The sequence below is a fragment of the Lonchura striata genome, chromosome 6 (genome assembly GCF_050655825.1).
Source record: "Lonchura striata isolate lonStrDom1 chromosome 6, ASM5065582v1, whole genome shotgun sequence".
Classification (NCBI taxonomy): Eukaryota; Metazoa; Chordata; class Aves; order Passeriformes; family Estrildidae; genus Lonchura; species Lonchura striata.
In genome coordinates, this window is record NC_140708.1 from 22,599,059 (window position 1) to 22,627,038 (window position 27,980).

General features: G+C 43.4%; 1 protein-coding gene across 2 annotated transcripts; it reads right to left on the bottom strand.

Moving 5' to 3' along the window:
- Positions 1-1,342: 1,342 nt before the first annotated feature.
- ALOX5 (arachidonate 5-lipoxygenase) lies at positions 1,343-27,041 on the bottom strand. 2 transcript variants are annotated; one of them, XM_021539970.4, is made up of 14 exons: positions 26,802-27,040; positions 22,910-23,108; positions 21,099-21,180; positions 19,436-19,558; positions 16,100-16,206; positions 14,400-14,572; positions 13,556-13,702; positions 13,255-13,458; positions 12,934-13,020; positions 11,089-11,267; positions 8,300-8,421; positions 6,078-6,178; positions 4,044-4,214; positions 1,343-2,758 (listed from the first exon to the last, which is right to left on the bottom strand). In XM_021539970.4, exons 1-14 carry the CDS (start codon positions 26,949-26,951, stop codon positions 2,579-2,581), a joined length of 2,025 nt encoding a protein of 674 aa, XP_021395645.3. In that variant the 5' UTR covers positions 26,952-27,040; the 3' UTR covers positions 1,343-2,578. The 2 variants fall into 2 exon arrangements, 1 of the variants encoding a protein (XP_021395645.3); XR_014956135.1 differs by lacking the exons at positions 1,343-2,758; positions 4,044-4,214 and adding an exon at positions 6,479-6,688 and having other exon boundaries at positions 26,802-27,041.
- Positions 27,042-27,980: the final 939 nt, after the last annotated feature.

The following is a 27,980-nucleotide window of genomic DNA, read 5'->3' on the forward strand; positions in this document are numbered from 1 at the left end:
TAGCTTCCTTCATATGGGATGACTAAGAAATATGAAGGCTTTGTTTTTGGGGCAGTGAGACTCATATTATTGCAAGGTATTTGGGGGTTGGGAAAGGGACAACCCTACATACAAAAAGTAGTTTATAGAGTTAAATTCACCCTGCAAAAAGAGGAAAGCAGGTTCAGATATGCTGGCAGGACATCCTGGAAGTAGTTCAATCTTCCAGCCAGTAGAGAATCACTGCAACTGATTTTCCAGCCCAGAAGACTCAGCTGAGGAGTCAGGCTACATTCCCTTGGATTGGCCAGCAGCAACAGCTGCCCAGCCAAGACACCAGCTGCTGTCAAACCCTGGTACAGCTGGGGCAATGCACATCCAGCTCTAATGTCTGTCACAAGCTGAGGGCATGACACACTTCAGAGGGAGCTGATACTTTCATTTCCACCTTGGAGAGAGCCTGCAAGTGGGTACTGTACCTTAGTTCCATGACTTTAGGAGACAGCTCTGAGCAAGTCATGGCTAAAGACATGGGGAAGAAACCTATGGCCTGTGCACAGGAAGATGATTTTCTGAGAGATGGAGACAAGCTGAAAAGGGAGCTGAGAGTGGGACAGCGACATGTATACCCACACCCTGGAAGAGTAAGCACTTTACTATTTGCAGGTATCTGCTTATTTTCTGGTGACATTATTAGTTTTAACTTCTTTATCTCTTTCCACAGCCTTTCCTGCCATTGAATCAGATGCTAATCCCAGTTTTCAAAGTTATGCATTTATTTCCCAAACCTTCCATCAACTGCACTTGTATCCCAGGTCCACAGGCTACAGCAGAGTGCACAGATGTGAGAGAACATCCACCAGTTTCCTTCCATATTTTGTTTTTTAAACAGATACTTGACTGTGTAAATCATTATCAAATGAAAGCTGAAGCAAGATGACATTCCCTGTATGTGGTAGAAAGACAGAAGTTGAGGCTAACATGCTGGATATATCGCATCAGCTTGTTGCATTTAAGATGCACTTGTCTGTTTTCAAGGCAGTGGGCTCACAAGTTGTCTCTGATTCCTTGGTCCTATTCCATGTTGCTTTACTCTGCATCTACACTCATCAATTCTCATGGGCTGCAGTGAGAAGATGATGCATAACTCACAAGTATAGTACTCAATAATAGGAAATGGTCTCCCTTCTACATTTTCTGGAAGTCTTTGGATGGGGGTAGAAAAACAGGAATCAGTCTACTGTAAAGGATCTAAAATCAGTTTCCACACCTGTTTAATAAGAGAGGATGTATATTTTAGTAGTACTATTTCCCAAATCACACATGAATTATAGAAATAACTATACTTCTCAATGACATAAGCTTCATTTCTCTACACAGCACATTATGTTTATTCTTACAAGGTTTTTGAGCCATATACCATTAGAGGTTGAACTAGGAAAGAGAAGTTAGATGTTCAGTTTTGTTTTATTGGCACAAGAAACTTTCTTATCTATTGAGAAAACACGCTGTATTCTGGCAGATCAAGTACAAGGAACAAATTCTCAGAAAAATAAACCCAAATTCTAATCAGCAAAACCACAACTTAAATTTCATAAGCCTCAATTTTGCTTTTTTAAGTGACTCTCAACTTTTACCAGAGCCCAAGAGTTTGAACATAAACACCTCTAAACAAAACAGACAAACCTCAGTGGTTTATAACTAAGATGGAACATGCCAGTTATGCTTAATTGGCCAAATCTAAAGATTTCTCTTAGAAGCTGTCAATTAAACCTTCTCCACAAATTTTTCCATTATACAAGGTAGCCTCTTCATTCCCCACAAAACAGAAGAAATTGTCCACAAACCCCAGCAGCCTGAGCAATGAAACAAATTGAGCATAAGTGCTGCTACGTCTGTACTTGCTGACACTGCTTTAAGAAGAACATTTGCCTCTACATGTGAATGGCATCAAACTGCTGGCAGAGGCTAAAACAAGCCTTCCTAGTTTTATGTAGAAAATACTGAAGTGTAAGTAGGTACAAAATTTTCACCTCCTATGAGATGTCATTTCACATGAACTTGGTAAGAAAGCAATAAAACCCCATCAGCTCTGTCAAGAAAATTTCCTGCTTCTACCTTGATCCTGATTAGTATATTCACGATGGTAGTGAAAATACTTGACATTAATCAGATTCAAAACCATGCATAAGCTTTACATGTTATTTTTTAATGTCACCAATGTCACCTATTAAGCACAGGAAGGCTTTTAAAATGTGACTTGCTTATTGCTTGTGATATTATTTCCATTGAGTAAGTGAATCTGTGATTACATTGTTTTGACAAGGAAAGGGAAAGATAACACATCTATTGATCGTAAGATTAGTTTTAAAATCCTAGAAAAATAAATCTGTAACAAATTTGACCTAAAGGGTTATCAGTTAGATTTTGTTTGCAAGATTTGTCGCAGTCAAATTTATTTTGAAAGTTCAAATAGACTTAAGCAAGCTCTGATGGAGAAGGTGGGTTTTTTATCCATTTCTGAAAAACTAATTGAAGAAGCATATAACAGAAAAACACCATCAGCTTTACAGGCCTTCAAACTCTCCTGGCTATGTGCTCAAACAGCAACACTGTTGGGAATACGATCTGGGGAAAGGTAGTAGTAAGGAAGCTTCTTGTTCTTGTTGCGCTCAGTGATGGTGTTGACAATCTCATCCAAATTCTTGCGGAATTTTGCCATAGCCTCTTTCACTGGCTTCTCAACGAAGTGTTCATCTGGGTACATGCCCAGAAACAGCTGATTGAAAAACACCAAAAAACCATGCTTTGAGAAGGCAAAGGCAATTAGTTTTCAATATTACGCCATTTGGCAGAACACCACCCAGAGCCTCTCCTCACAAATGCTTCTGTTAAAGTAGTATTATCAATCCTTAAGCTAGCCTACACCTTCCTCTATTGCTGGCTGCTTCTTTGCATCCCTGCATCTTTCTGTGGTGCTGGTTCAGGTATCTACATGGCCCTCCCTGACCTAAAGAGACCTCAGCCATTGAAAACACTTTTATTCACTGAATGCACTTTAATTCAGGCCAGTGGCCAGTCAGAAGAGCTTGTTAAGCCAGATCTCTGTATAGTCACACAAACATACTGCTAGAAAAAAGAGATAGCATTAGAGGGGAATTGACAGACAGAGGTTAAAGAGGAAAATGACTACTTCATTCAGTGACAGTGGAAGATTCTGTTGATTTCAACTGTCCTTCAGAGTTCAATATGACAGGTTAGTTGTATTTGACTTAGGCTAGTCTTAGGTTTGACTTGATTAGTCATAGGTTGACTTTAGTCAGCTTGGACTCTAAGGGTGCTCTGAAAAGTGCACTGCCAATATGCACACTGGCATTGCTTTGGGCACTTTGGGAACTATTTCCCATAGTACAAGCTTCTCTGCTAGTACTGCTTTCTTCTTTTAGAGAAACTGAATTTAAAGTATGCTCTGTCCTTCATCTTCTATTTAAGAATTTCAAAACACATCCTCCAGAGCCCTTGTGTGAAACAACCAGGTACCTACAACCTCATTTTACGTGAGGGAAATGGTTACAGTCCTGTTGCCATGCATGGATTTACATGCCTGCAAAGCCTTCTGTAGGTTTGTTTTGTTTTCACTCCTCACCTGCCAGGCACAAGCCACGGCTGTAGTGCACATGGCACTGGGGCAGATTTTCCAAAGCAACAGGACACGGGGACACAGCACTGCTGTACCTTCTTCCCCAGCACTGCAGGGACAGCTCTTATGCCTCTGCAGCCCACTGTCTCCCACATGAGCAGCCTTTCTAAGCAGTGTCATGCTCAAGCTTGAAAACTTTGATATAGCTGAAACAGCCTCAGAGTAAAAATACAAGTACTTTCTCCGAGCTGGTTTGCATCTGGCATAACACAGGCAAACACACAGCACTGACACATCTCCACAGAAAGGTAAAAATGGCCAAGTCAAGCACAGGGCAGCACTATAGTCTCATGAGACTGTGCAGTCTTGCCATGGCCCTCATGGTCTCATATCTCCAGTGCCTACAGCAGGGAGGTTGACTTACTTCTTTGTCCTGGAATTGGCTCAAGGCCCAGACAGCTCCAAGATGCCAACAAGATCGTCCCCTGTCGGGCAGACTCTCCACAATTTGCTCGATGGTGACTGTGCCCTTTTCTGTTGGAGGAGGGCAGCGCATTGTTGGTGGGGCGTTGGGAATCCAGGAGCACCAGTCATACTGCACAACAGAGCAAGAGACCACAGTGAATACCTGCAGGGGCTGGTGTTGAGGAACACACCAAAGAAAATCAGGAGTTTTCCAAGAGGGAATTTGCTTTTGTAATAGGAGCCCCTCAGAAAGAGAAGATACTAAGGACAGGGAAGTCCTTGAGAAGGACTAGAGGTGACAAGGAAGTCCTTACTGTTTTGCTCAGGAACTCACAAGAAAGAGTTAGAGTTGGGTAATATGAATGGGAGCATTTATTCTGCTAACCACAGGCATGTGCCACACATTCATCAGCCCAAATGCAACAGACAGGCTAAGGCCTTAAATATTTTATTAAACAAAGTTCCCTTCTGATAACCTGAGGCGATCGCCTTTACTCCAGCTTCTCTTTTATGCTAAATTTCCTCCAAGAACATGCCCACAGTGAATGTGGTCAGATATTAACAGAGATAAAGCATCAAGAAATATGGAATATGGCATGCAGATATGGCCATGGTGAGCAGCAGACTGGGAACTCATAGTCACTTCTGGCCTGTTTCAGTACTGTGAGATGCTGATGTCTCATTTTGCCTCAGATATGACTCTGAGTTTTGCCACCATCTAAAACACTGCAGTTACCAGAACTCTTTCTTTCCCAAGCACTTTTTCATTACCTTCATCTCCATCCCCTGCTCTGCCTGAGGGGAAGTGCACAGCCACCTCCTCATCCCCCCCTCAGCCCTCTCTGCCTTTTGGTTCCATGGCTGAAGACCTTTTACTGATGGGTTGCATATCCTCTGTATGCCATATTAAGAGATGGTTTCTTGGTGGTACTTGAACAGACAGGATTTTCTGAGGGAGGCAGTGGGAGTTGTCTCAATCAGTTGTAAAGACAAGTTAGAGGGGAACAGTTGCAGAGGACCCTGGTCATGGACATGTCACAGCCATAGTGTGAGTTCATTAGACACCAGGTTCCAGACCTTCTCCAGGGCTCCTGAGCTGCAAGGGTGGACAGGAGGGTCAGCATAAAAAGTGATGTAGGGTATTTGGGAGTAACTACCATAAGAAAGATGGTCTCTCTGCTTATCTCTGAGATGATATATCAGAGACCACCTATGCCTGAAGTGAGAACATGCATAACAAAAAAATAAAAAAAGCTCATAAAATCATAGAATATCTCAAGTTGGAAGGAACCTATAAGGATCATCTAGTCCAGCTCCCTGATCCCTGATCCTTGCAGAACTATCTAAAACTAAACTATCAGACTAAGAGCATCATTCAACTCTGACAGGCTTGGAACTGTGACCACTTCCCTGGGGAGCCTGCTCCAGTGACTGACCACCCACTCAGTGAAAAAGCTCTGTGACTGACAAAGTGATTTGCTTCTGGCTGTTAAATCTGCTTTCCAAAATGTCTTGATGTTGAAAGAAACAGCATTTGGAAGGCAGGTTGTTACTATAGTTTCAGGGCAGATATATGTCATTTAAGGCAGGCAGGAATAACACAGGTTATCAGTATGTGACACATCACACATCAGAGGAAGCTCAAAGTTGCCACTTGGTTTGTAAACTCGTAAACGCAAGAAATGAGCAGCAATGCCATTTAAAGGATTAAAAAAATATTCCTGTAATGAAATCAACAAAACTAAAATATACAAGTGAGAAGCACTAATCTGATCTTTGGTACATATGTAGGACTTGAAATGCCTTTCTCAGCTTCCAAATTACTTCCATTTCCACAGACTTCACAGGGATTTGTAGATGGCTCTGCAGTTATTTTGACCAGAAAAAAAGTAATGTAACTCTGTACATCTACTAAAAAATGCTTCTCAGACCCTGCCCTGATAGATGTACCTCCCAGCCCAGACAGAAGAACAGTTCTCCCACAAGTTCCTACCTGACCAAAATTCACAGCTGCATGTTGAGCCGATGTAGTGAACATGATCACTGTGAGATATTCTGCTAGTGTCTCTCGTGTCCTGATCACCTTAGGGAACCCTAAAGGAGGGAGAATAAAAGCTTGACCCAGCAATGAAGTAACCATGCCACCCAGCAGTAATCAAAAATCATGGGTTAGGGTCCATGCAGCAGTCACTGAAGAGCAGGACATGCTATGAATCTTGCTGTGAGGTCTAACAGGAGCTCCTCACCTCCCTGTGCCTTGGCTGTGCAGCTGTAAAAACAGCCTTGCTTTGTGCAATTCTGTGAGGCATTGCCAATGTTTGCAATGTGGTGTCCCATAATGGAAAGAAAAAGTATAATTATGCCTTTAAAAAACAGTGTCCCTGTCCTACCTACCCTGCAGCAAGGAACTCCCAGGTCCCTGAGGGCAGGGGGACCTCAGATGCTCCATGTTTCTTCAGTCTGCAGTGCAAGCAGGGAAGGTTCATGCCAAGGAGGAAGCAACCATGTGCTTGTATTTATAAAGGTTCAGCAGCCAAGTGTATTGCAAGAAAGAGTGCAGGGAGAGTTTATTCACTGAAACAGGAAGTGAGGAAATGAGAACTTCTGGAAAACAAACAGAATGAGGAACAGAAATAGTTGCATTAAGCTGTCTTTGAAGGAGAATAAGTAGAGTTATATAAAGAAAAAACAGAATAGTCAGGGACTAGGTAAATATTTTGCAACTGAAGCAACCCCAGTCCTGTATCACTCCTATCCTCACTAAATCACAGTCCTGTGCTGTACCCCCTGTCCCAGCCTAACATGACCACTGGTCCCAGTACACCTACAGACAGGGGCAAGCTGCCCCTGCCCAGGCTGCCTGTGCCAGCTGCTTCACATCTCCACCACCAACCTGATGCAGACCTCAGCCTGCAAGAGGGAAGAGGTACCTCTGGCAAGCCACCAAGCCCAAAGAGGAGAGGATGCACCATCCCCTCCTGTGGTTCTGCTATTCTAAGTACACTGTGCTCATCTTTAAAGGAGTTTGGCATTCTCCCAGTCACAGCAGCACTCTCAGGGAAGAAACAGGTGCCACAGCCTCCCTCATTTAGCCTCCTCCCATTCTTTACAGACCCTGCCAAATCTCCATTCTCTATGATACAGCCCTTGGAGCAGCAGCAGTGCAGAAAGAGATGCTGCAAGTCTGGTAGGTTTTCCCATCTGTGGTGACAGTCCTCCCACCAATGGTGCTTGTAGCATCCCACCCCAGCTGGAGCCCTGGAAGGCTCAGTATTTGTCTCATTCTTACCAGGAGAAACAACATTTCTAAGCTTTTGCTAAGAGACAGCTAGACAAACAAAAATGAACCTTTCCTTGTCCAGGCAGATAGAATCCAGAAGCCTTTTATCCACCAGAACATAATGATTGGTAACATCACACTTTTGCCTGGACATCTGGCACTCCAATGTGTGCATGCAACACCAGAGCCATCTGTCCTAGGCCACTGGCCAGCAGGTATTGACAGATTTAAATCAGACAGGACAACAGGATAATCCCCAGCCACCTCTATAAATTCCTGAAAATCTGCTTGGCAAAAATGTGTGTGGAAGAGAAAAGCAACATTTTTAGGGAATGAGAGGGGAATATTTACTCAGGTAGGTGGATTGAGGCATGTTATGGATGAGAGCTCCCATGGCCAAGTAATGGTTTGCAAGAAAAGAGAGGCAGAGAAACGAGACAGGTCAAAGAAAAATATTTCTTGGAAATGATGAGTGTCTGTTCTCGAAGAGAGTACAATAGTTCAATGATGACACAAATGCTGAGCAAATGTGAAAGGCAGCAATATACTCCTGGGGAGGTTATTACATGTTCTTATTTAGTGTGAGGTTTGGAGGAGAGGATTCAAGGGCCTCGGTGCTCCTTGATGTCTGTCAGTCTGCCTGGTGGCTGTAACACACACAAACACAGCCCCTAATGCTTAAAGCATGAGCAGACAAAATCAGAGGACCTGTCCCCTGTGCAGAGAGATTACACGAGTTGCTCAAGCTCATGATGGGAATCTGTGCCAAAGGAAGGAGCTGTCTCCTGAGAGATGGCCTGAGCCAGGGTCTCACAATAAAACCCAGCATCTTCAGCCCAAGAAGAGAGCAGGTCTCTAACTTGTGCTGTGCACTCAGCACTGCTGTCAGCAGGGACTGGACAAGCTGCAGCCCCGGCTGGGCTCTCATACCTTACCTGAGGCTTTCACACCCCTCATTCCATAGACATAGATGTCTTTGACAAAGGCCTGCAGCTCCACATCCTCACACACCACCTCGTCACTCTCATAGTAGATGTGAATTACATCCTCTGCAAAACTGCAGATAGGAACAAACAAACAAAATGAAATTAAAAGGAGAATGCAAGTCTGACATTCCAGAAGATGATCTTCTGACCTTGCAGATGCTACGTGGGGAAAGAGAAAAGGGCAAGAGAAGGTCTCAAAATCTTCCTATCTCCTTCCTGTGGGAATTAACATAGGCAATTTTGATTAATTTAGGACTGCAGCATCACTTCTTCCCCCAACAAATAGATCCTGGACCACAGAGAAACCCCTGAAAAATCCTGTGCACTTTCATCTCTTATTTGCAGCTTTGCTCCTGCACAGACCTCTGTCATCACATCTACATCCTTTCCTCACTCCATACAGACTCCCTCTTGCATATCCACATGGCTCCCACACTGAGCAGTGGGTTCCCAATCTGTGATACCAGTACCATTCCCTGTGTGTGGGACACTCCAAGGCTGACCCCTCCCATTGGATATCCTTTTTGTGAAATACTTAAAAATTACATGTTTTATATAATACTTAATACTAAACTTCTCCCGGGAAGAAGAGGTCTAGAGCTATTTCCCATGCCCACTGTTCACAGCAGACATCTTCATGTTCAGTTCCTCTTCTCAAGAAGCCTCTTCCTATGAAAGCTTCCCAGGCTAGCTCACCTCCGAAAGAAAGGCTCTTAAAGCACTAAGAAAACAGAAGTAGTTTTGAAAGCAGTGAAAATAGGAAATCCTGATTTCCTGAAGAACTGCAGTTCATGACTGAATGACTGGTTAATGGAGCTGTGCTGAGATAGTCTTGTTAGCTCTGCAGGTACCTTGCTAAATCTCTTGCTAAATATTTTGACAACAGCCCATAGGGTGAAACACTTGACTGTAGAAGCTGACTGATGGGATTAAGAATTTTTACCCAACAGAGATTTATCCCTTAATAAGATATAAATTTATACATTTTCTAAATGTATTGCAATCTGGAGACTTTTACAAATCTATCAATCAAAAACTCCGCCAATTGAGAGTTGTCATTGAGGCAGACGAATAACTGAATAAACACCAAAAGTTTAAGTAATTTTAGCTTCCAGAGGAAATTAAAGGAAAACAAAAACTTTGCCACATGCAGAGATAAAGCTGCTCTTCTTGAGGTCTGTCTCCATGCATGTGGCACTGGTGCCAGGTGATACAGGAAGGGGATCTTCCTCTCAAAAATGGCAGTATTTCAGACGCCCTTCCATACAAATAGAAATTAGTATATGAAGTGTTGGTGAGACCTTTTGGGCTGAAGTATCTTTGGGTTGGTGTATCTATCTGCAGTTAGATCAGAAACAGGAAGAGGACTAGAGGACTTTACATATTTGCAGTGTGAGACTCATTGTTTCTGTGGGAACAACCTTATCAGCTTCCTTGGGCCTAGGCCATGTGAAGTAATGCTGGGGATAGAAATGATTTCATAAAAAAAACCTGATACCCCTGCAGAGCTCAGGAGACTCCTAGTGAGCAGACACATGCATGACCATGGGTTCATAGGTCAGGATCTAACACACTCAGAAAGGTACTGCCCACACTTTTTATAAACCAAATGATTCACAGCTCTCAGCCAAGTGAGGCAGTGTAACATCACCCTCCACCGAGGTCAACACCCACAAACAGTCAAATTGAGTTGACTAAGTATTACCTGGCATTTGAAAGGCATATCTCAACCCACAAAGAAAACACAGGAAAGACAGGGAGGGGGGAAAAAAAAAAAAAAAAATATATATATATATATATATACTACATGAAGAAAACAACCACAGCAAAGTTACAACTTCCTTTTCTCTCAAATGGGCACTCACAGTTGCAGGAAATATTGCAAGATAAGCCCTTGTAAAAACATAGAGGAAACACATGAGACAAAGATGTCCCTAGAACTTCCAGCATTATCCTTGCATCATAAAACTCCTACTTTGTGTACACAAAAAATCTGATTTTTAATGATCATGCTTTTCAAAATTCATGTGATCAGAAACAGCTGCATATTTGGTAAGCAACTTATGCCATGCAAAAATACGTTGTTTGTTAAATTAAATGCCACTGCAGAATAAAAATCATATAAATCATGCAAGGCAGTGTTTCATATCTGAAAAGAAGTCATAATTGTGAGGTCAAGCAGCCTTGCAGTATCTCTCCTCACTCAGAATTGTTGCCCTTCTGATTAAACTCAGACTTCAAAATTTTAAAGTATTTTAAGAAAGGTTTTGTTCCAATCAGTTTATACCTAATTTACTGAGTTTCAAAAGAGAACCATCATGGAAGTCAAGCTTATATTTCAGTCCACAAGAACCTTGATGAGCTCACATGGCTGGCTCAGAGAACTCTCTTGGCTTGTGCATAGCTAAAGAAAAGGATAACTAAATTCCTTTTGCAGGCTAAATTCTGAGTCACTAAATTTCTGTGAAATCCTATAGAAGAGTACATATTTGTAAAGGGTCCTTTGAAATACAGCATGCAAGGAAACAGCACTGAGAAAAGCAGGATTTACCAATCTTTCAAGAGTGTGTGCTTGACAAAATATTTTTCCTCAGATGTACTGGATGGTAGAGGCACTATGTGGTTAACCAGCCCAGATATTGTTTACAAGATACCATGAAATCAAAGTGAGGAGGAAAAAAATAAGGTCTGTTTCTCTGTGACTTTATTAGCCAATATCTAGAACCATGGTCTTTTACCTCTTTATAGCCTCCCAGACCTTAATGCCATCATCCCGGTAATAGTAGTAGGGGATATCCTCTTTGCTGTCCATTCCTTTAGCTTTGATATCCTCAGGGAAGCAGAGGGAACTATAAGTCAGATCCTTCATTGCTTTCTGCACCATTTGTACGTGTCCTCCTCCCCCCGTAGCATTTGCCTGCAGGAAGAACAGCAAGATGGGAACAGTAGGAGATTATGTTCCCTATGTGCCAAGACTGGCTTTACAAATTTGCAGGAGATGGGATACAGAATGCTGGTGAATCTGTTTTTCAAGAAGAAAACCACATCTCCACACAAAGTACCAAACTGCAGAGGTCTGCTGAAACTGTGCATTTTGACTGTAGGGATTTCACACCTCTCCCATGAATCACTGTTAATACCCACATTTGCACCATAGGTACTGCTGATACTGAAATACACTAATAAAGTACAGCAACATCAAAGCATGCTGCTCCCTGCAGCCCTATGCTCAGTACCAGTGCACGTGTGAAGGAAGGCAGCCCTGAGTGTGTTTAGAAGAGGGTTTAAGTTAAACTGCCAGTGCTGTTACAGAGTAGTTTAGGAGCAAGTTTTTAGGGATGCAGGCTACCCTTAGTTGCCCTGGAAATAATGCCAGGAGGTCAATCCTGCTGGGTTGCTACTAAGGAGGAGAGGCCAGTGTTTCAGCATATGTTACATTTGAAAAACACAACGTGTCCACAGCAGACAGCACTGCCAAACTCTTCAGATAATCACTGTGCAAGAGTTCCCAAAAGCTGCTTTTTGAGCATATGATATATTGTTGTAGTAGTTGTGACCTTACATTTACTGTCCTCTGGCTGGTTGTTTGTTTGCATTGGAAGCAACAAATTCTGGAACTCCAGATCCTTGCTGGCAGGTCTTACCCACACAGTCATCCCACATGCATGGGGTATGGACATGACACTTCTGTTTAAAGGGATGCAAAGTCTCCACAGTCAACAGTGGAGTATAGACAACAAGAAAAGGTGTCTGGATTTAACCTCTCTATTTTGCTTGGGTGAAAAACTCTGAAGCAAGGAAGCTATTTTTGGCCTGGTGCCAGTGGTGTAATGAGGACAGAGGTGTTCTGAAACACAGGCTCCCTCTTTGAAAGGGCTTCTGAAACCTCCTAGCAGGCTGTCACAGAGACTGCTGTGTGCCAGGCTGCTGCAGTTCCTAGATGTGGCATTCAATTTCTCCCAGCGAGCTTGGTGTCACCTGTGAACTTACTGAGGATGCATGCCAGCCCTCACCCAAACCATTGATAAAGGTATGACAAACAGCTACGTTTCACTGGCTCAGATGGAGCTGACATTCAGTCCCAGCTGGTCTGGTGACTCAAGAAGACAGTCTGCAATCCAAACACACTCTTTGTGGTCATAGAAATCTGTCTTACCTACATGTCTTTCTGTGATGAAGATTTCCATTTGCAGTCACAAATCCCTTTGCTCACAGATGAATAACTGAGTATTTAAAAGAAGTTGGAGGCTTAACTATGTGGATACATATGTAGGAATTTATATGCACTCCTGTATTATAACCCAAAGGCACATCAGCAATGAGAGAGATACCGACAGACATTGGCCAGCTCTGATTTGGCTACTTAGAGGTAAAAGAGAACATTTTTAGCACAGTAAGGCATCAGTTCTGTGTGCCCATTTCTCAGGTGGCATTACTTATGTTTGCCCTTTAATAGAATGGTCAGGGAACAAAGCAGTATGTGATGGTTACAGGATTTGTATCTATGAAACCATGAAGAGCAAAGAACCATGAATAACAATGGACTGATATGAACAATGAAGGTTCACAAGGAGTTTACCTACCTTGTCAAAAAGGCCACATTCACAGATAAGCTGTTCTCGGGCTTTGGTATTGATGGCTATTGTGAACCGCATATGTGGCACCAAGAGCTGTGGAATGAAACAAACAACGGAAGAAGGAAACTTCTCAGTTTGAATTTGACAGCAGCCAGATGTAAAGCTTGAAGTCCTGGTGGTTTAGCTGTATCTTATCTTGCAGGGCAGCCAATTCAACTATTTCAGCTGAACGATCACCAGAACTTCCTTTGGGTTTGTCCAACCGCTGTGATAATCACCCCACCCCACCCCACCCCACCTACACCCTCCCTTCATGCAAGAACTAACCTTGAAGAGGGGATGTACAGCAGGCAGCTGCCGGAACATAGCTATGCTGAACACCTCTGAGACTAAGTGTGTCCGTAAGAGGTGGGTCACTGTCTGGTGGATGTGGAAATCAGATGAGCGGACCCAAATTTTAGCTAGCAGCCAGTCATATGTGGCATCTGAAGGAAGGAAGATGGGATTGTCTGGTCCAGGCTTTTGACCAAGCTGAAAGATATAAAAAGAACATGAAACCCAAGTCCTTGATGTTTAAAATGAGAAAACAAACAGTGTGACCTTCTAAAGACCCTGACATCAATCCCACCTGGATTGCAATGGGTACAATTTTTTTCTCCAGATTCTTATACAGCAGACAGATGGGTGCAGCCAAGTACTGTATTGTGCATGGATCTGTTTTATTGGCATCCACACCATCAAGCAGCTCATAGTCCACAATGAAAATGTTTCCTTGCTGTGGGGAAAAAATCGCAAACAATCAAAAGAAAAAAGAGATGCAAGATGTGTTTTAATGATATGCAAGCCGCTTGGAACAAAGGAATGGGAAGTTTTGGCCAGAAACTGACATGAGCCTAGTGGTTACAAGCTACCCCTGGCCTGCCCTTGTTCATGGCAGCTCAAGAATGATACCATTGAGACAGCAAGTACCATTGCACAAACTACCTGACTTGTGTCTGGCAGTGAGCCTTTCAGCAAAGAGCTGTTTGGTTCTCATGCAGATGCAAGCAGGTTTCACCCTGCCAGCTGAAGAGAACCCTGTGTTAATTGTACAAACAAAAGCAAGGCACCATCCTTGTCAACGCTTCTTCAGCATGTTAGTGGGAAAGACCTTGCAGGAAAGGAAGAGGCACCTTTTCCCTCTGAGGCATCCAGCCAATCCCTATCCTTTCAGAGAAAACCAGTGACAAAGGACTGTTCATCTCCAGGTTACAGCTCTTCCACTGGACCTGGAGACAGGCATGGCCTGCAGCTCCAGGACAGCAGGAGAAAAGCCAGCAGGAGCACTGCCAGTCTGCAGAGACAAACAGCTTTGCCACGACCTATCACACATCCTGAAGAAAGGAGATGTGGCTGAAGGCAGTAAGAACAGACTCTGGAGGTTAGAGGATGTGAGAAGAACAGGTGGAGCTCAGCCTGACCCAGAGCCATACCTTCACTTCCTCCTCCAGTGTCAGGTTCCTCTCCAGACTGCATTCTACCATATCCATGGTCACTGGCAGCTTCTTGGGTATCTCTGTGCATCTCCGGATCAGCACAGGATTGCATCCATTCAGGAACTGGTAGCCAAACATAAAATCTTCCCTCCAGTGTTGCATCACATATTCTAAAGGAAAAACAAACCTGCAGCATCAATATTTTGCAGCATCAATACCTTCTGCATTGTAGGATTCCTCCTTTCCTTTTTGTTATACTGCACTGCAACTTTGAATACAGAAAGCAGCAAGAAAAGGATTTGAAAGGTTCCTTAAGACTTAAGAAATATCACTGAAGTTAAATGGAAAATTTAATTCTTGCTTCTCACACTGAGAAGAATTAAATTGATGATAATTTGCTTCTCCATGTACAGAAACAATGAATAATAAAATATTCCACTTTTACAAAGAATACTCTCTTCATCTGTAAACCACCTTCTCATGGTCTTCCATGAAATTTTTAAATTCCCCTTTTCAAATTCACAGGGCATGCAGTACAGAGGGATAAGTTCAAAAATAGGTGGCACAGGCAGGAGAAGGGAAATACATACCAATGTGTGTAGGGAAAGAACAGCAGTGGCTGGAGCAGTTGTTTTAGGCTAGAGCTGGGTGAGGGAAATTTGTGCGAGCATTTGGGCCCTGACTCAGTAAAACTCCTCATTTGTTGTTTTGCTTGTTTGACTTGTTTTCCCTTTATTTATTTTTCAATTGCTGATATAAATCCAGATGAACATCTCAAGGAAAGTCTAGTTTTGGATAGTCCATCTCTTTATTATTACATATGTAGTACTACTACTTTTCTATAGTTGTTGTGCTCTGTTTTGTAATGTCATGTTGTTGCTTCAGTTAATATGAAAAATCTTCAGGGGGAAAATGAAGGTAGTGAAGTTTTCCACTACGGGCTAGTTTTAAACAAGGCAGGATTTTTCTGAAAGCAATTATTTTTTCTAAAAAGGGTAAAAATATCAAAAATGTAGGCCCCAAGGGAATGCAGTGATAATTAAAAAAAAAAAAGTCTCAAAACCCACAATGCTTTTTCATAAAGCAGAAAAAAGTTAAGTTTATATAAAATGACATTTACATTATCTCCATCAACTGCCTAAGGAGTCTGGAGCTGTATCTGAAGTCTACATCAAGAAAAAAATTACTCAGCCCCTTGGACAGAAACGGCATGACTGAAAAATACCTTGAACCACCTTCTCCATTATCCCTGTTTCTGACGAGGCTTGCAAAAATGCAAATGGAGATTTGTATTAACATAACTGAGACCAATGCGTAATGTTTAAATAACACAGAATTGGAGCTTTCCTCATGAGTATAGAAATGTTATCAATGAAATTAATTGTAGATCATATCTAATTCTTGTGTTAGAAGTACTTTAGGAAGCAATCTTATTAAATGTAACAAATTGCTGTAATTAGTTTTTAATACTTCTGCCACCTTGTGTGCTTGGGTTTATCCCAAGAAAAACATAATTACTCTTATTTCTGTGAATTGATCCCTAGGCAGCCTGAAGAAGAGTAAAACTTCAGAAAATACAGTTTATTTATTGGAGCGCAGAAGAGCAGGTCAGCCACATCCATCCTAATCAGATGATCAACAAGACAACTAATTAGTCACTCTATGATGCAAACATGAGCAAATTCTAATAAACTCACCAGAGATTGTGTTGCTGATTCTGACAAAGATCCTCTCAAAATCTGCAAAATCACTCCAGGAGGACTGGAACATGTGCATGAAACGGTTAACATAAAGATTTTCCATCCTAAAAATAAACCAAAACAAAATATATCTGGAAAAAATAATCTTCAGCTTTCTCAATAATACCCATTCCTATTATTTTCAATGTTTATATATATATATAAACACAATAAACTTTCACTAATGAAATGTGGGATTAGTCACCCTACAGAATTAATATTGCAGGCTACACAAGGCTGAAAGGCATGTCAACAGCCCAATTTCTGCTATTGCATTTACAGAACTCCATTCTAGAATTGTTGCACACATCACATGAATACAGTGGGCTGGGAGCCAGAAATGTCTGACTTTATCTGCTAATTCAGCAAATACGGCAGAGCCAAGCCAGTTCCCTTTATATGAAATGACAAGTCCTAAATTATTGCATAAATGCTAAACTGTTGTTACTAGATGGAAATAATTTACTTGGACTAGAAAGCAAATAATGAACTTGAAAAAGAAAGCTGGCTTCCCACTAACACCTCAAAAGCACAAATAAAAGTGCACACAGCACATGAAGGTATGCAGGGCAGACAACAAGGTAAAGTCAGTGTTGCACCAAGGCCTCCCAAAAAGAATTTGAGGAGAATCCCAGGAGGCTGGATTTATAATCAGCAAACCTATATAAAAGACTGGATCAGAACTGGCTGGAGAGGACCAGAAGCCTGGAGAAACTGCCAGTGGCTATCAGAAGCAGGGCTCTAGACCAGCATGACCCCAGTGCAGACAAAGCAGCTGCTTCTGCACTTAGCCCAGGTGGGGTGCATGTAGAATGGGCTGCTTCTGCAGCTACAGATGGCAGCCAAGGGTAAGAGGTGCCTGGAGGCATGTTTGGAAGTAAAAATCACACAACTGCCTAGGCTAGAACAGGTGATGGCCTCTCCAGAGGTCTTCTCACACCCAACAGGGACACAGAATCACTGTACAAGGATCAAAGCAAGGGTAACTGCTGAGCAGGACTTTCTGGATAGGGACCAGGTATCAGAAGGTTAAATTACTTTTATAAACATAACTCAATAGCTTGAGTAGAGTCACTTGAGACTGTCTCATTTGAGAGTTTCCACTAAAAGTCCTGCAGAACCTCTGCCCTCCTTCAGAACTACTCTAAGAAAACATTTGACATAAAAGCAGATTTGTACTGCTCCTCTCCTGCCCAAGATGCTCTTCCTCCCTGGGGCTACTGATCAAACCAAGCAGCAGGCACAGCACCTGGGATCTGGGCACAAACCTGCTGCAGTCTGACCTGCTGAATGCCAAGCACAAATTCATTCTCAGATGTTTTGACGATTACTTCCAAAAGGAGGAAATCCTTCACATTTCCTATCCGAGTCCTTCTAAAGGACTCAGGAAACAAAAATATGTTTTCCTCAAGAAATCAAGTACTTAGAAGTCTCTGGCTCATACTAGAAACCAGAGCAAGGAAAAAAAAGTCATAGCTGCTTGTAGAATTTAATCTACCCAAATGTACCACTGGTCCAAAATAGCTACACAAGCCTGCATTTCTGGCACAGAATCCAGGTTGAGAGTTTCCATTTCCTAGAGAGTGTAGATTACGTCAGCACCAGACCTTCAGGATTATCTCCACCTACACACAATTAATCCTTTAACCTTATAGAATTATCCACTGTCAATACCATCCAAAAACCCCACCTTGCAACAGCATAAAGAATATCTGAGATGTATCTCCCTCTAAGTTCATTTCTGCATGTCCCAAGAAAAAGGGCTTTCCCCTTAATTCTTCCACAACTTCCTGTGTCTTACATAACTCTCCCAGCTCTCACATATTCCCTTAAAAGTTCTCCTTGCCCACTGCTATACTTTGCCTCTGGATTTCCAGACGCATCTCTCTGTCTTCCTTCCTACTGCACTCAAACTGAAGACAAGCCCCATGCCTTCCCCCACGTTTCCCCGCTCCATTCCTGCAAACAGTTGTTCCCATCTCCCAGAGCACATCAGGGTAGCTAGACAAGGGCTATTAAACTCTTCTCCAAAGATTTTCACAATTCAGTTGACCAGAAACATAGGTCTAGATTTTTCAGCCAAATGTGCCAGACAAGAAGCATTGCCATCGCTTAGAAAAACCTGTTTGCGTCATACCAGTTATCCAGAATGGCTGGCTGTCAGCAACACGGTTTCAGGTTCCCATTTCATGGGGAGGGCCCCTTACAGCCAATGACAAAGATAGATGTCCCTGCACTCTGTTGAGTCACTTCCAGGTTTCACTTGGCAGCGGCTCAGGACCTGTGACAACATGCCACAGCCTGGCAGGATGGCATTGCTGGAAGGGGAACGCAGCCTCCAAACTGCTTATGTCTCCTAATGGCAAACCTCTCATCTCTGGCATTCCATGCTGCTGCTCCTGCCTTACTCAGATCTTCTAGATGAGGTGGGAAACAGCAGGTTTGCACTGGCTAACACCATGCTGATTTGACTCTGTGTTGGTAGTGGAATTCAGCTGCACAAATTAATAAATAAAATACCCAGAATGCTCTGACATGAGACAGTCTTGTCTCATTCCACCACCTGATAGTATGGTGGTGTGATATCTGAGACAGTGTTGTATGATCTGGGCATTTGAGACAGCACTGAAGGAGACTCACAGGTCAGAGAGGTCCCATCTGCCTCACTGACACTGTGCTATTCCAGAGCTCTGCAGGATTGATTATTCAGGCTCATACAATGGCCATCCAGTGTTTTCCTCAATGACATGATATGTGCAAGTGAGTGGACAGTCACTTGGCTGCCCCAAGCAGATTACACTCAGGTGTGGATAACTTTAGAGCTGCTCAGAAGAGATTTTCTCCAGCAGGATGTCAAGGGTGAATTGACAATGATCTTCTTTGTGTATGCCACCAGAAGATTCAATTATCACCAACAGTTAGAGGAGAAAGGTATCTCCAGGGGGTAATGCTGAGAAATGAGTGAAAACCTCAAGGTCCCAGGTGCCTGTAGTCCTGCTGATGCTTTCCACCAGTGTTCACCAGTGTCTCCATCTGTCTCTACAGTCAAAATTATGGCTAACAAGAATGCAGAGGCTCAGTCAGTTCCCAGTGTGAAAAACTTTAATATTCATAACTAAAACATAAAATAACAAATCCATTAAATTCCTACTTTCATACTTTGATTGGCTGCTGATCCAGCACTTGGAGAAAATAATCTGATTCTGAGATTCAGTGAAACCTAAAAGGTTTCACTAATCCTTATACTGCCCCTAAAGAGATTCTGCAAACTCCTGAAGTTCCACAAACACTTACGCTTTTGTGTAGTTCAGAATGAAGTCAATTCCCTTCTCATTGTCAAACTGGATGTCACGAGGCAGTTCACTGTGAGAATGGGCATCGATGCTCAGGGGAAAGCCTGGATGCCACTCCTTCCAGCTGAGAAAATAAGCGAGGTTTGATTTACCATAAAACCTTATCAGCATGGGAGCTGTGTCCTTACTGCTAATGTTTTGGTGGCTCACTGCTAGAAAATAGTTTTGTGTCCAACTCATTCTAAAATAAGTGATTTACACCACATCAATACCTTCCAGTACACCACAGAATCCTGAAGCAGACTGGAAGGCATCTACTTGGCCCCCTACCTTCACAAAGCTTGAAGAAACTTAATATCTACACACTTGTCACATTTGGTTGAAACTGGTAGTGTATGCTCATTCTTGGGACTACACTTCTGCAGAACTGAGATACAGCAGCTAAAATTACTCAGGCATGTATTTAGATTCCTCCAAAAGACTCTCCAGGAGTCTTAATCCAAATGTTCAACCTCTTAATGGTCACGGCACACATTCTTTGACCCATTTTTATTTCAAAACAAAAAGAAGTGAATTGTAAAGAATACTGTTTCAATGGTATTTCCAAACTGCCTGCCACACACAGACTGCACTGTGCATTATCAGCTATGCATCAGAATTTTAAGTAGCTATTTCCCTGAAATTACAAATGGTTTTGCCTTCCTTCTTGCATATGTAAATAAAATTTTGTGGCACACCTCTTTTTGAACCATATTTTCCTCTGCTCTATTTCCTGTAATATGTAGGGAACAGCCTTTCTTTTTCAAATGAAATAGACAACACCTACACCAAGCCTCAATCCATCAGTTCTGAATAGACTCTTTGGCCTGACCCCTACTCTACCAATAAAGAGATACAAGTGCAAGGAACTTTTGTTCTTTTAACAGAGCATGTCTCTAGCAAAATTCAATGTCTAATGCCTTCTGGAGCTACCCTCTGAGAAAAGACAGAATTTTCTCATCATAACACTGACTAGGTAAAAAAAGTCTAAGGCAGCATAATATATATGTGATATATATATATAAAATACATACGTGTGTGTACATACATATATATATATATATATATATATATATAAATAATGTGAAACATATATGTATAATGTACATATGTGAGATTTTTATATCTCACAACTGTGTTCTGTTAGCACATTCCAGTTCACTCAAACAGGTTTTCACTGCACCCTGGTGCAGGAAACAACACAAGCTAGCTTGGTGCAGGAGTCAAAAAGCTCCAGGAAAAGCTGACATGTTCAGATCATGTTCTAAAACTGTAGTACTGCTGATAATAGGCAAATGAAATATGTCTTCAAATCTTCCTTGAAGATTTTCCTTGAAAGCACAACAGTGTGCCAGAGGGCCCACAAAGAAGCTGTATCACTGAATTCCCACAGAAGTCTCACAGATAGGCTTATCTGAGGTACAAGTATCCATAATGCCACTTGCATTGGGATGATCATCCTTTTACAATTAATTCCAACTAAGCAAAATCCCGATATGGCCAACATGGTAATTTAGGCTCTCTCTTATCCAGCAGTTGAGTAATTAGAGGCACATGGTAATGTGAATATACTCTGCCAAACTCTGACCTGATGAGGACAGACTCTGGAGCAGAGGGAAACTCACCGGTACATTTTCTGACGGGATTCGAGCTCTTTGCGTCTGTGCTGCTTGAGAATCTGAGTCTTGTCATCTCGGGGGAGCTTTGCTGTTAACAGGGAAAAGAGACAGGGTTATGAGGTTCCTCTACCTATCACTGCCCAGGTGTTGAGAAAGACAGCAAAGTTTTCAAACCTCCACACTTCTGATCTATACCTTTACAAAGTTTCTGCGGGAAATGCTTACATGATCCAATTTAGTACATTTGAGTAGACACACAGGTCCTTAGAGAATCTATGGAAGAAAATAACCCCTGACTTGGTACTTCTAAGGGAAAACTAGCTTAAACTAGGAATATCTGTCTCAACTGTATATAGACCTTGGATTTCTAATGTAGAAACTTGCTGTCCGTATCTATTGTTAAATAGTCTGAAGAGAGTCTTGGGAACTAATTTTATCTAGGGGAATATCCATCAATAAGAGAAACCACAACAGTGTTCCAGCTCATCTTCTCTGCTAAAAGACATGTGCAGGAAACTTCTCCAAGATTCTGCCACTGAGCAATGCTCTCCCCTGTCAGCTTGGGACAATAATAACATCTTCCAGTCATGAGAACAGAAACTAAAAACAATGAGACTTCAGTTCCAGACATTTTGCTCTTCTGACTATGAATTCAATATAACATTAAATAACACAGAGACTTCCATAATGATCAGAGAAAGGGCAAGGTATGAGAGCCACTTTACATACACAAATGTGGAGGCAGATAAAACCAGTAGAAGTTTCATGATAAAAGCTGTTTGGGTTTGGGGCTGAAAATATCAGAGGTAATACAGCTGATAACGTACATGGCTAATGGTTTCCAGGTGGTTGTGTTCAAGTTACCAAGAAAATTTCACTTGCTCTTGTCTTTTACCTCACCATTTTCTGAAAGCCACACAAAGCTGCCTTCCATGGAAGTGGTACAGTTGTTGTAAAGTAAATTGTGAGAAATGGAAAGACCAAAAATAAACTGACACATAGTTGTCATTATAGGACAAGGGACTTCAAACACAAAATGCCCCAGCCAGGAGTGGCCAAAAATGTACAGGGAATATAAACATTCATTTCCTACCACCTCACACTTGTTTCAGCTGTTGTCAAGCACTCATGCTGCAGAACACAACAGTAGCCAACCTACCCCAGGTACCAGAGACAGGAACAAGCAAACATCAGTGACAAATGTCTGACCAAATGCCTGGTCATGGCAAGTAAGTGTCAGAGACACTTAAAAACACCTCTCTCAGTTGGTCACCATTACCTGGAGCAGTCAAATCCATCACCCTGCCTTGTCCTGGACTTAACAACATGCAAAGAGAATGAATGAAAAGTAAGTTGCTTTTTCAGTTTGCACCTGCTGAGTAACTTTGGGATTTTATTTCATTCTCATGTAAACAAGACAATTTACAGGCAATAATCATGGGCCACTTGGGAACTTAGAATGAAACAATCAGGGAACACTAATTCTAATTAGATCAAAAGGGCTTCCAGCAATTGGGGATGTGGAGTAGTCTCAAATTTGGCACTAGGGTCAACCTTCAAATTCAAGACCAGTGTAACAAGCCAGCATTAGGACTCTTCCTAGTATGTGCTTCCCAAAACATCCAACCCAACTGCCAGTGCCTAGCCCAACAAGCTGTTCAGGAAGTATTCCTAATAGGGAAAGCTCACTCTCTAGGATGCAGCAGGGGACTGGCTTCATTGGAGGGAGAAGATTGGGAAGTATGTGGAGAAATGGGAAGGAAAGATGGAAGAATTCCAGGTGTTCTGCAGGAAATCTGGTTTCTAATAGATCTCACCTCTTCCATCTCGAAGGACAACCTCCTTTTCATCTGTAATCCAGCGGTAACATGGGAACTCCAAATAGTCACCCACTGGTGTTTTAACAGTGATATACTTAAGGTACCAGTCATCCTGGTACCAGTATTTTCGTTTCTCAATTTTTATTAGCTGAATTTCTCCAAGGTCTTCTTCCACAGTCACATCATAGGAGTCAACCTGCAGAGCAGAACACAGCCAGTGATCCGCTGCATATGCAGAAAGCACCACCAGCACTACCCAGACATACCTAATCTTTCCTCACACAGCTTTCTAGCTTCTTGTGGGTGAAAAAAGGAAGTCCTGTTACTGGACTGCAGTGCAAAAGAAAGATGGAAAAAAAGAACAGACAGTAACATGCAAAACACTCCACAAATGGAGAAACATTTTTGGACGCTACCTAAAAACAGTATTACTCCTTAAAATGTGTGCAAGTCTTAGAAAAACATGCAGGCAAATTAAACCATTCACTACTCTCCTAGCAAGAGCTGAAGGAGGTACTACTAGGACACATCTAGTCATGCAACTGGAGTGGAAAGATGTTAAAGAGATTAGAACATTGGACTAGGAATTTAAAGACTTTTGTGTGTTAATTATGTGTGCTTCAACTAAGGACAGTATCTAGATCACCTAAATCCACTTCATCTTTTGCTTCCTGGTCTTCTTCAGTTCTCTCTTTTTAAAATGGGGACAATGGTACATTTTCTGTTTGTACAAAACTAAAATTTGGAAAATTATACATTTTATGTTTGTAAGGCACAGAATTACAAAGGAATTTAAGTACAATGTCACACCCAGAGATATGTACACATAAGATTTAAATTAAGGAGCAATATGAATCAGATCAAGGAGTTAATAGAAATGTCAAATTGACAGACAGCTTTCAAAAGAAACTCATTCCTCTGGTAACAGCCTACATCCCTACATTACAAGAGCCCTAAAGTAGTTACTGTTGATGTAATGCAAGAAGGACATTAACCTAAATGATCCTGGAAGTTTTAAATCATTTTATGACCATCACAATTCCAATTTTGATGGCAGTTCTGAAAGGGAGGGCTTCCTCCTGGTATCTCACAGACCTTCTGCTGCCTCCAAGCCAGCACTGCCATGGGCTCACCTCAGATGACAATTTTACTAATACAACAAAGGTGTGTCAGGTTACAGAGAATGCACAAGGTGCAGGTAAGAACTGACACTTGGTTTCTCAAGGTTTCTATGACATTTGTTGTATGAAGTCCCTTGATAAACATCAGGGTAGCTGTATGGCGAACCAGAGATACAAGGAGCTTTTATACACTTTGAGGGCAGAGTGAGAGAACAGAAGTAATAAAGACTATTGGACTGTCCAAACTCCTGTACCATGCTGTTCAAGCAATTTAATCTCATGCAAAACCTGAGTCTCTTTTTGAGGACAGATTCCTACTGACCATTCTTATATTGGAAAAAGGATGGCACAGGACAACTCCTCTTTCTATAAGCATAAAGCTCTAAGTGCAAAGAGCTGTATTTCCTTTCTGGAAATACATGTTAGTATTTTTCTTTAAACAAAAGCAAAAAAGCAGATGAAAGGGGAACAGGAAGGAAAGAGAGAACTGAGGGACACCATAAACTCTGAAATCACTCAGCACCAGAGGAATTTACTCAAAAGACACTATTAAAAGAAAAGAAACTATGACTTTCAACATTGCCTGTGTCCAGGGCTTGAAGTGAGTCAGAAAAACTATAACTGACCTACCACTGTGCAAATTCCTTCAGGGTTTTCCACATATTTTTCCCTCAGGCAACATTTGCCATGCAAATCTCCCACTCAGATCTGACCCAGGCCCTCTTTAATCACATCTAGTAATATGCTCAATTTGCAATAATGCAAATGAAGACATTATAAGGATAATGTAACTACAGAGCCTGGCCCAACATTTAGGGGAAAAAAAACCCAAACCTGGAAAGTAGACAACAACTTACAAAATAACGCTGCAAAATTCTGCTCATCCACTAAAAGCTCATCCTGGTTTTAGAAAAGAATTAACAATTGAATTGCTTTACAGAAAAAAAAAAATAAAGATGGCATTGAAAGAAGCACTAAAGGCAGAACTGTGAAAACAATTGCTGCATTTTGCAAACCAACCAAACTCAAAGTCTTCTGGCCTTCTTCAGTTTTAGTTTTCTGGTTCTGTACTGGTGTTTTCTTTTCTTTCCTTCTTTCCCTTGTACAACATATTATTAAGATACAGTGTTTTGGGCACAATATAACCGGAAGAGGTGCCTGGAAAAACATGCTGCATTCCCCAAGAAAACATCCTCAAAACCAAAACATAGCAAATTGTACTGCAAGTGGCAAGTGAGCCGGACACTTTACAGAACACAGAGTTACTCTGATGGTTCACAATAAATACATACTGAAAAACTGACTGCTACTAACACCCACACCCTCTGTTGCTCCCTCACCTAGTGGGTATATCTCTGCTCCTCCTGGGTCTGGTCCCACAGCAGCTCCCCAGCTGCTGTGGGGCAGACACTGAATGTTCCCATCATGGTATTTTCTCCCTGTGACAGGATCCAGCCCAAGTGAATGCTCAGAGTACTACAAGGCTCTCCATCAGAGCCACCCGAAACCCTCTTTTGCAGCCCAGGAATAAGAGCAAACTGCCTGGTCAGCAAAACCCTGGTGATCTCAGCTGGGCAAGGCTCAGCCCTCCCGGGAGAGCACCCTAAACTCTAAGTTTGCAGGACAGTCTGAGGTCTCCTTCAACCTCTCTCGCTAATGTTGTTCAATTTTGCCTAAAGTATGTGACTATTCAGCATATAAGAAAGAAACAATGACTGGATGTCCACTGGAAGATTCAGGTAACAAGGTCCTAAGCTAATGAATGTTTAATCATGAAAGAAAATCAACTTCAGTAGCAGTGGCTCGTAAATATCTGGGGGACCACAACCACACATACCATCAACACCTACTCAAAATGCTGACTTCTGTTAAGTGCATCCATGATGTTTAACACAGAAGAGACCATGGACCTAATTCAGGCTGTGAACCACATGGTTGAAAAAAACACACCTCAAGGCAAAGCAGCACCATGACACTGAAGACTCATTTGTACATGTGGTGGGAGGTCTAACTTCCAAACTTCTGAATATCTTTTTAAAACTTTCAAAGTTGTTTCTATCTCATCAGACCTTCTAGAAACTGTGAATTTTGTTTCCAGGTAAAATGCACATTTTGGAAAGGGGTTGGGGGGAAAAGTCTGTTATTTCCAGAGTGGACTATAAGTAAATAAATAAATGTTATTCTAAACCAATGCTCAGAGTAGAAGCAATTACATTTGGATAGTCGAAACACGGTGACAGGACCACAGAGAGGACAGGGCACAGCTAACAGCAGAGATCTGGGCTAAGAAGAAGAGCACAGATGATAGCCCAGCCACAACTTCATTCTCATACATTCATGCTGTTTTTCAGCTTTCATTGACGTTGCCCTACACATTTCTCTTGGCAGGCATTGTAATTCCCACTAGATGCTCTTACCTCTCTGTTTAATTCTTTGCAGATAACAGAACTCTGACTATTAGTAAAATATTGACCTTAAACATCACCTATCAACAAGAAACATACCACTTTTTTTTTAGTACTTGTAAAGAAAGTGTGAGGACATCTGAAAGCCCATTGTAGGTCAGAACCAGAGAACCAAGGCGTGACTGACCGCAGCCAGGGCTACTCCTAGGGCAGGGATGCGGATGATGGGCAGCCGGGGAGGGCAGCGGGTCTCAGTCTCGCTGTCCCGCTGCGGAGCACCGGCATCCGGAGACAGGAGCTTAAGGCAAGCCCAGCCCAGCCCAGCCCCGGGACCGGCCCCGCGGGAGAGGCCGCGGGACTCACCGCGCCGCGCTCGAAGTCGTTGTAGAAGGGCTTGTCCAGGAGGTGCCTCTCGCTGCAGCCGTCCGTGCCCTGCAGGGTCAGGTACACGTAGTCGTCGGTGCCCGCGAACCACTGGCTGCCCGTAGCCACCGTGACGGTGTAGGACGGCATGGTCCCCGCGGCTCGGCTCGGCTCGGCTCGGCCCCACCGGAGCGCTGAGCCGCGCTCCTGCCTTCGCCCGGACCCTGCCCAGCGCCGCCGCCTCCTCCGGCGCGGCACAGGGCAGCGCCGAGCCCCTTCCCCGCCCCTTCCCCGGCCCGGCACACCTACCCCATCCCGCCTCTGCCCGGCACGGCTGCCCGCACCCTGCCCGAGCCCTGTCCTGGCACAGCAGCCCCTGCCCGAGCCCTGTCCTGGCACAGCAGCCCCTCACCTGGAGCTCGCACCCTGCCCGAGCTCTGTCCTGGCACAGGTGCCCCTCACCCGGAGCTCCAGCCCTGCCCGAGCCCTGTCCTGGCACAGGTGCCCCTCACCTGGAGCTCCAGCCCTGCCCGAGCCCTGTCCTGGCACAGGTGCCCCTCACCCGGAGCTCCAGCCCTGCCCGAGCTCTGTCCTGGCACAGCAGCCCCTCACCTGGAGCTCCAGCCCTGCCCGAGCCCTGTCCTGGCACAGGTGCCCCTCACCCGGAGCTCCAGCCCTGCCCGAGCCCTGTCCTGGCACAGGTGCCCCTCACCTGGAGCTCCAGCCCTGCCCGAGCCCTGTCCTGGCACAGGTGCCCTCACCTGGAGCTCCAGCCCTGCCCGAGCTCTGTCCTGGCACAGGTGCCCCTCACCCGGAGCTCCAGCCCTGCCCGAGCCCTGTCCTGGCACAGGTGCCCCTCACCCGGAGCTCCAGCCCTGCCCGAGCCCTGTCCTGGCACAGGTGCCCCTCACCTGGAGCTCCAGCCCTGCCCGAGCCCTGTCCTGGCACAGGTGCCCTCACCTGGAGCTCCAGCCCTGCCCGAGCTCTGTCCTGGCACAGGTGCCCCTCACCCGGAGCTCCAGCCCTGCCCGAGCCCTGTCCTGGCACAGGTGCCCCTCACCCGGAGCTCCAGCCCTGCCCGAGCCCTGTCCTGGCACAGGTGCCCCTCACCTGGAGCTCCAGCCCTGCCCGAGCCCTGTCCTGGCACAGGTGCCCTCACCTGGAGCTCCAGCCCTGCCC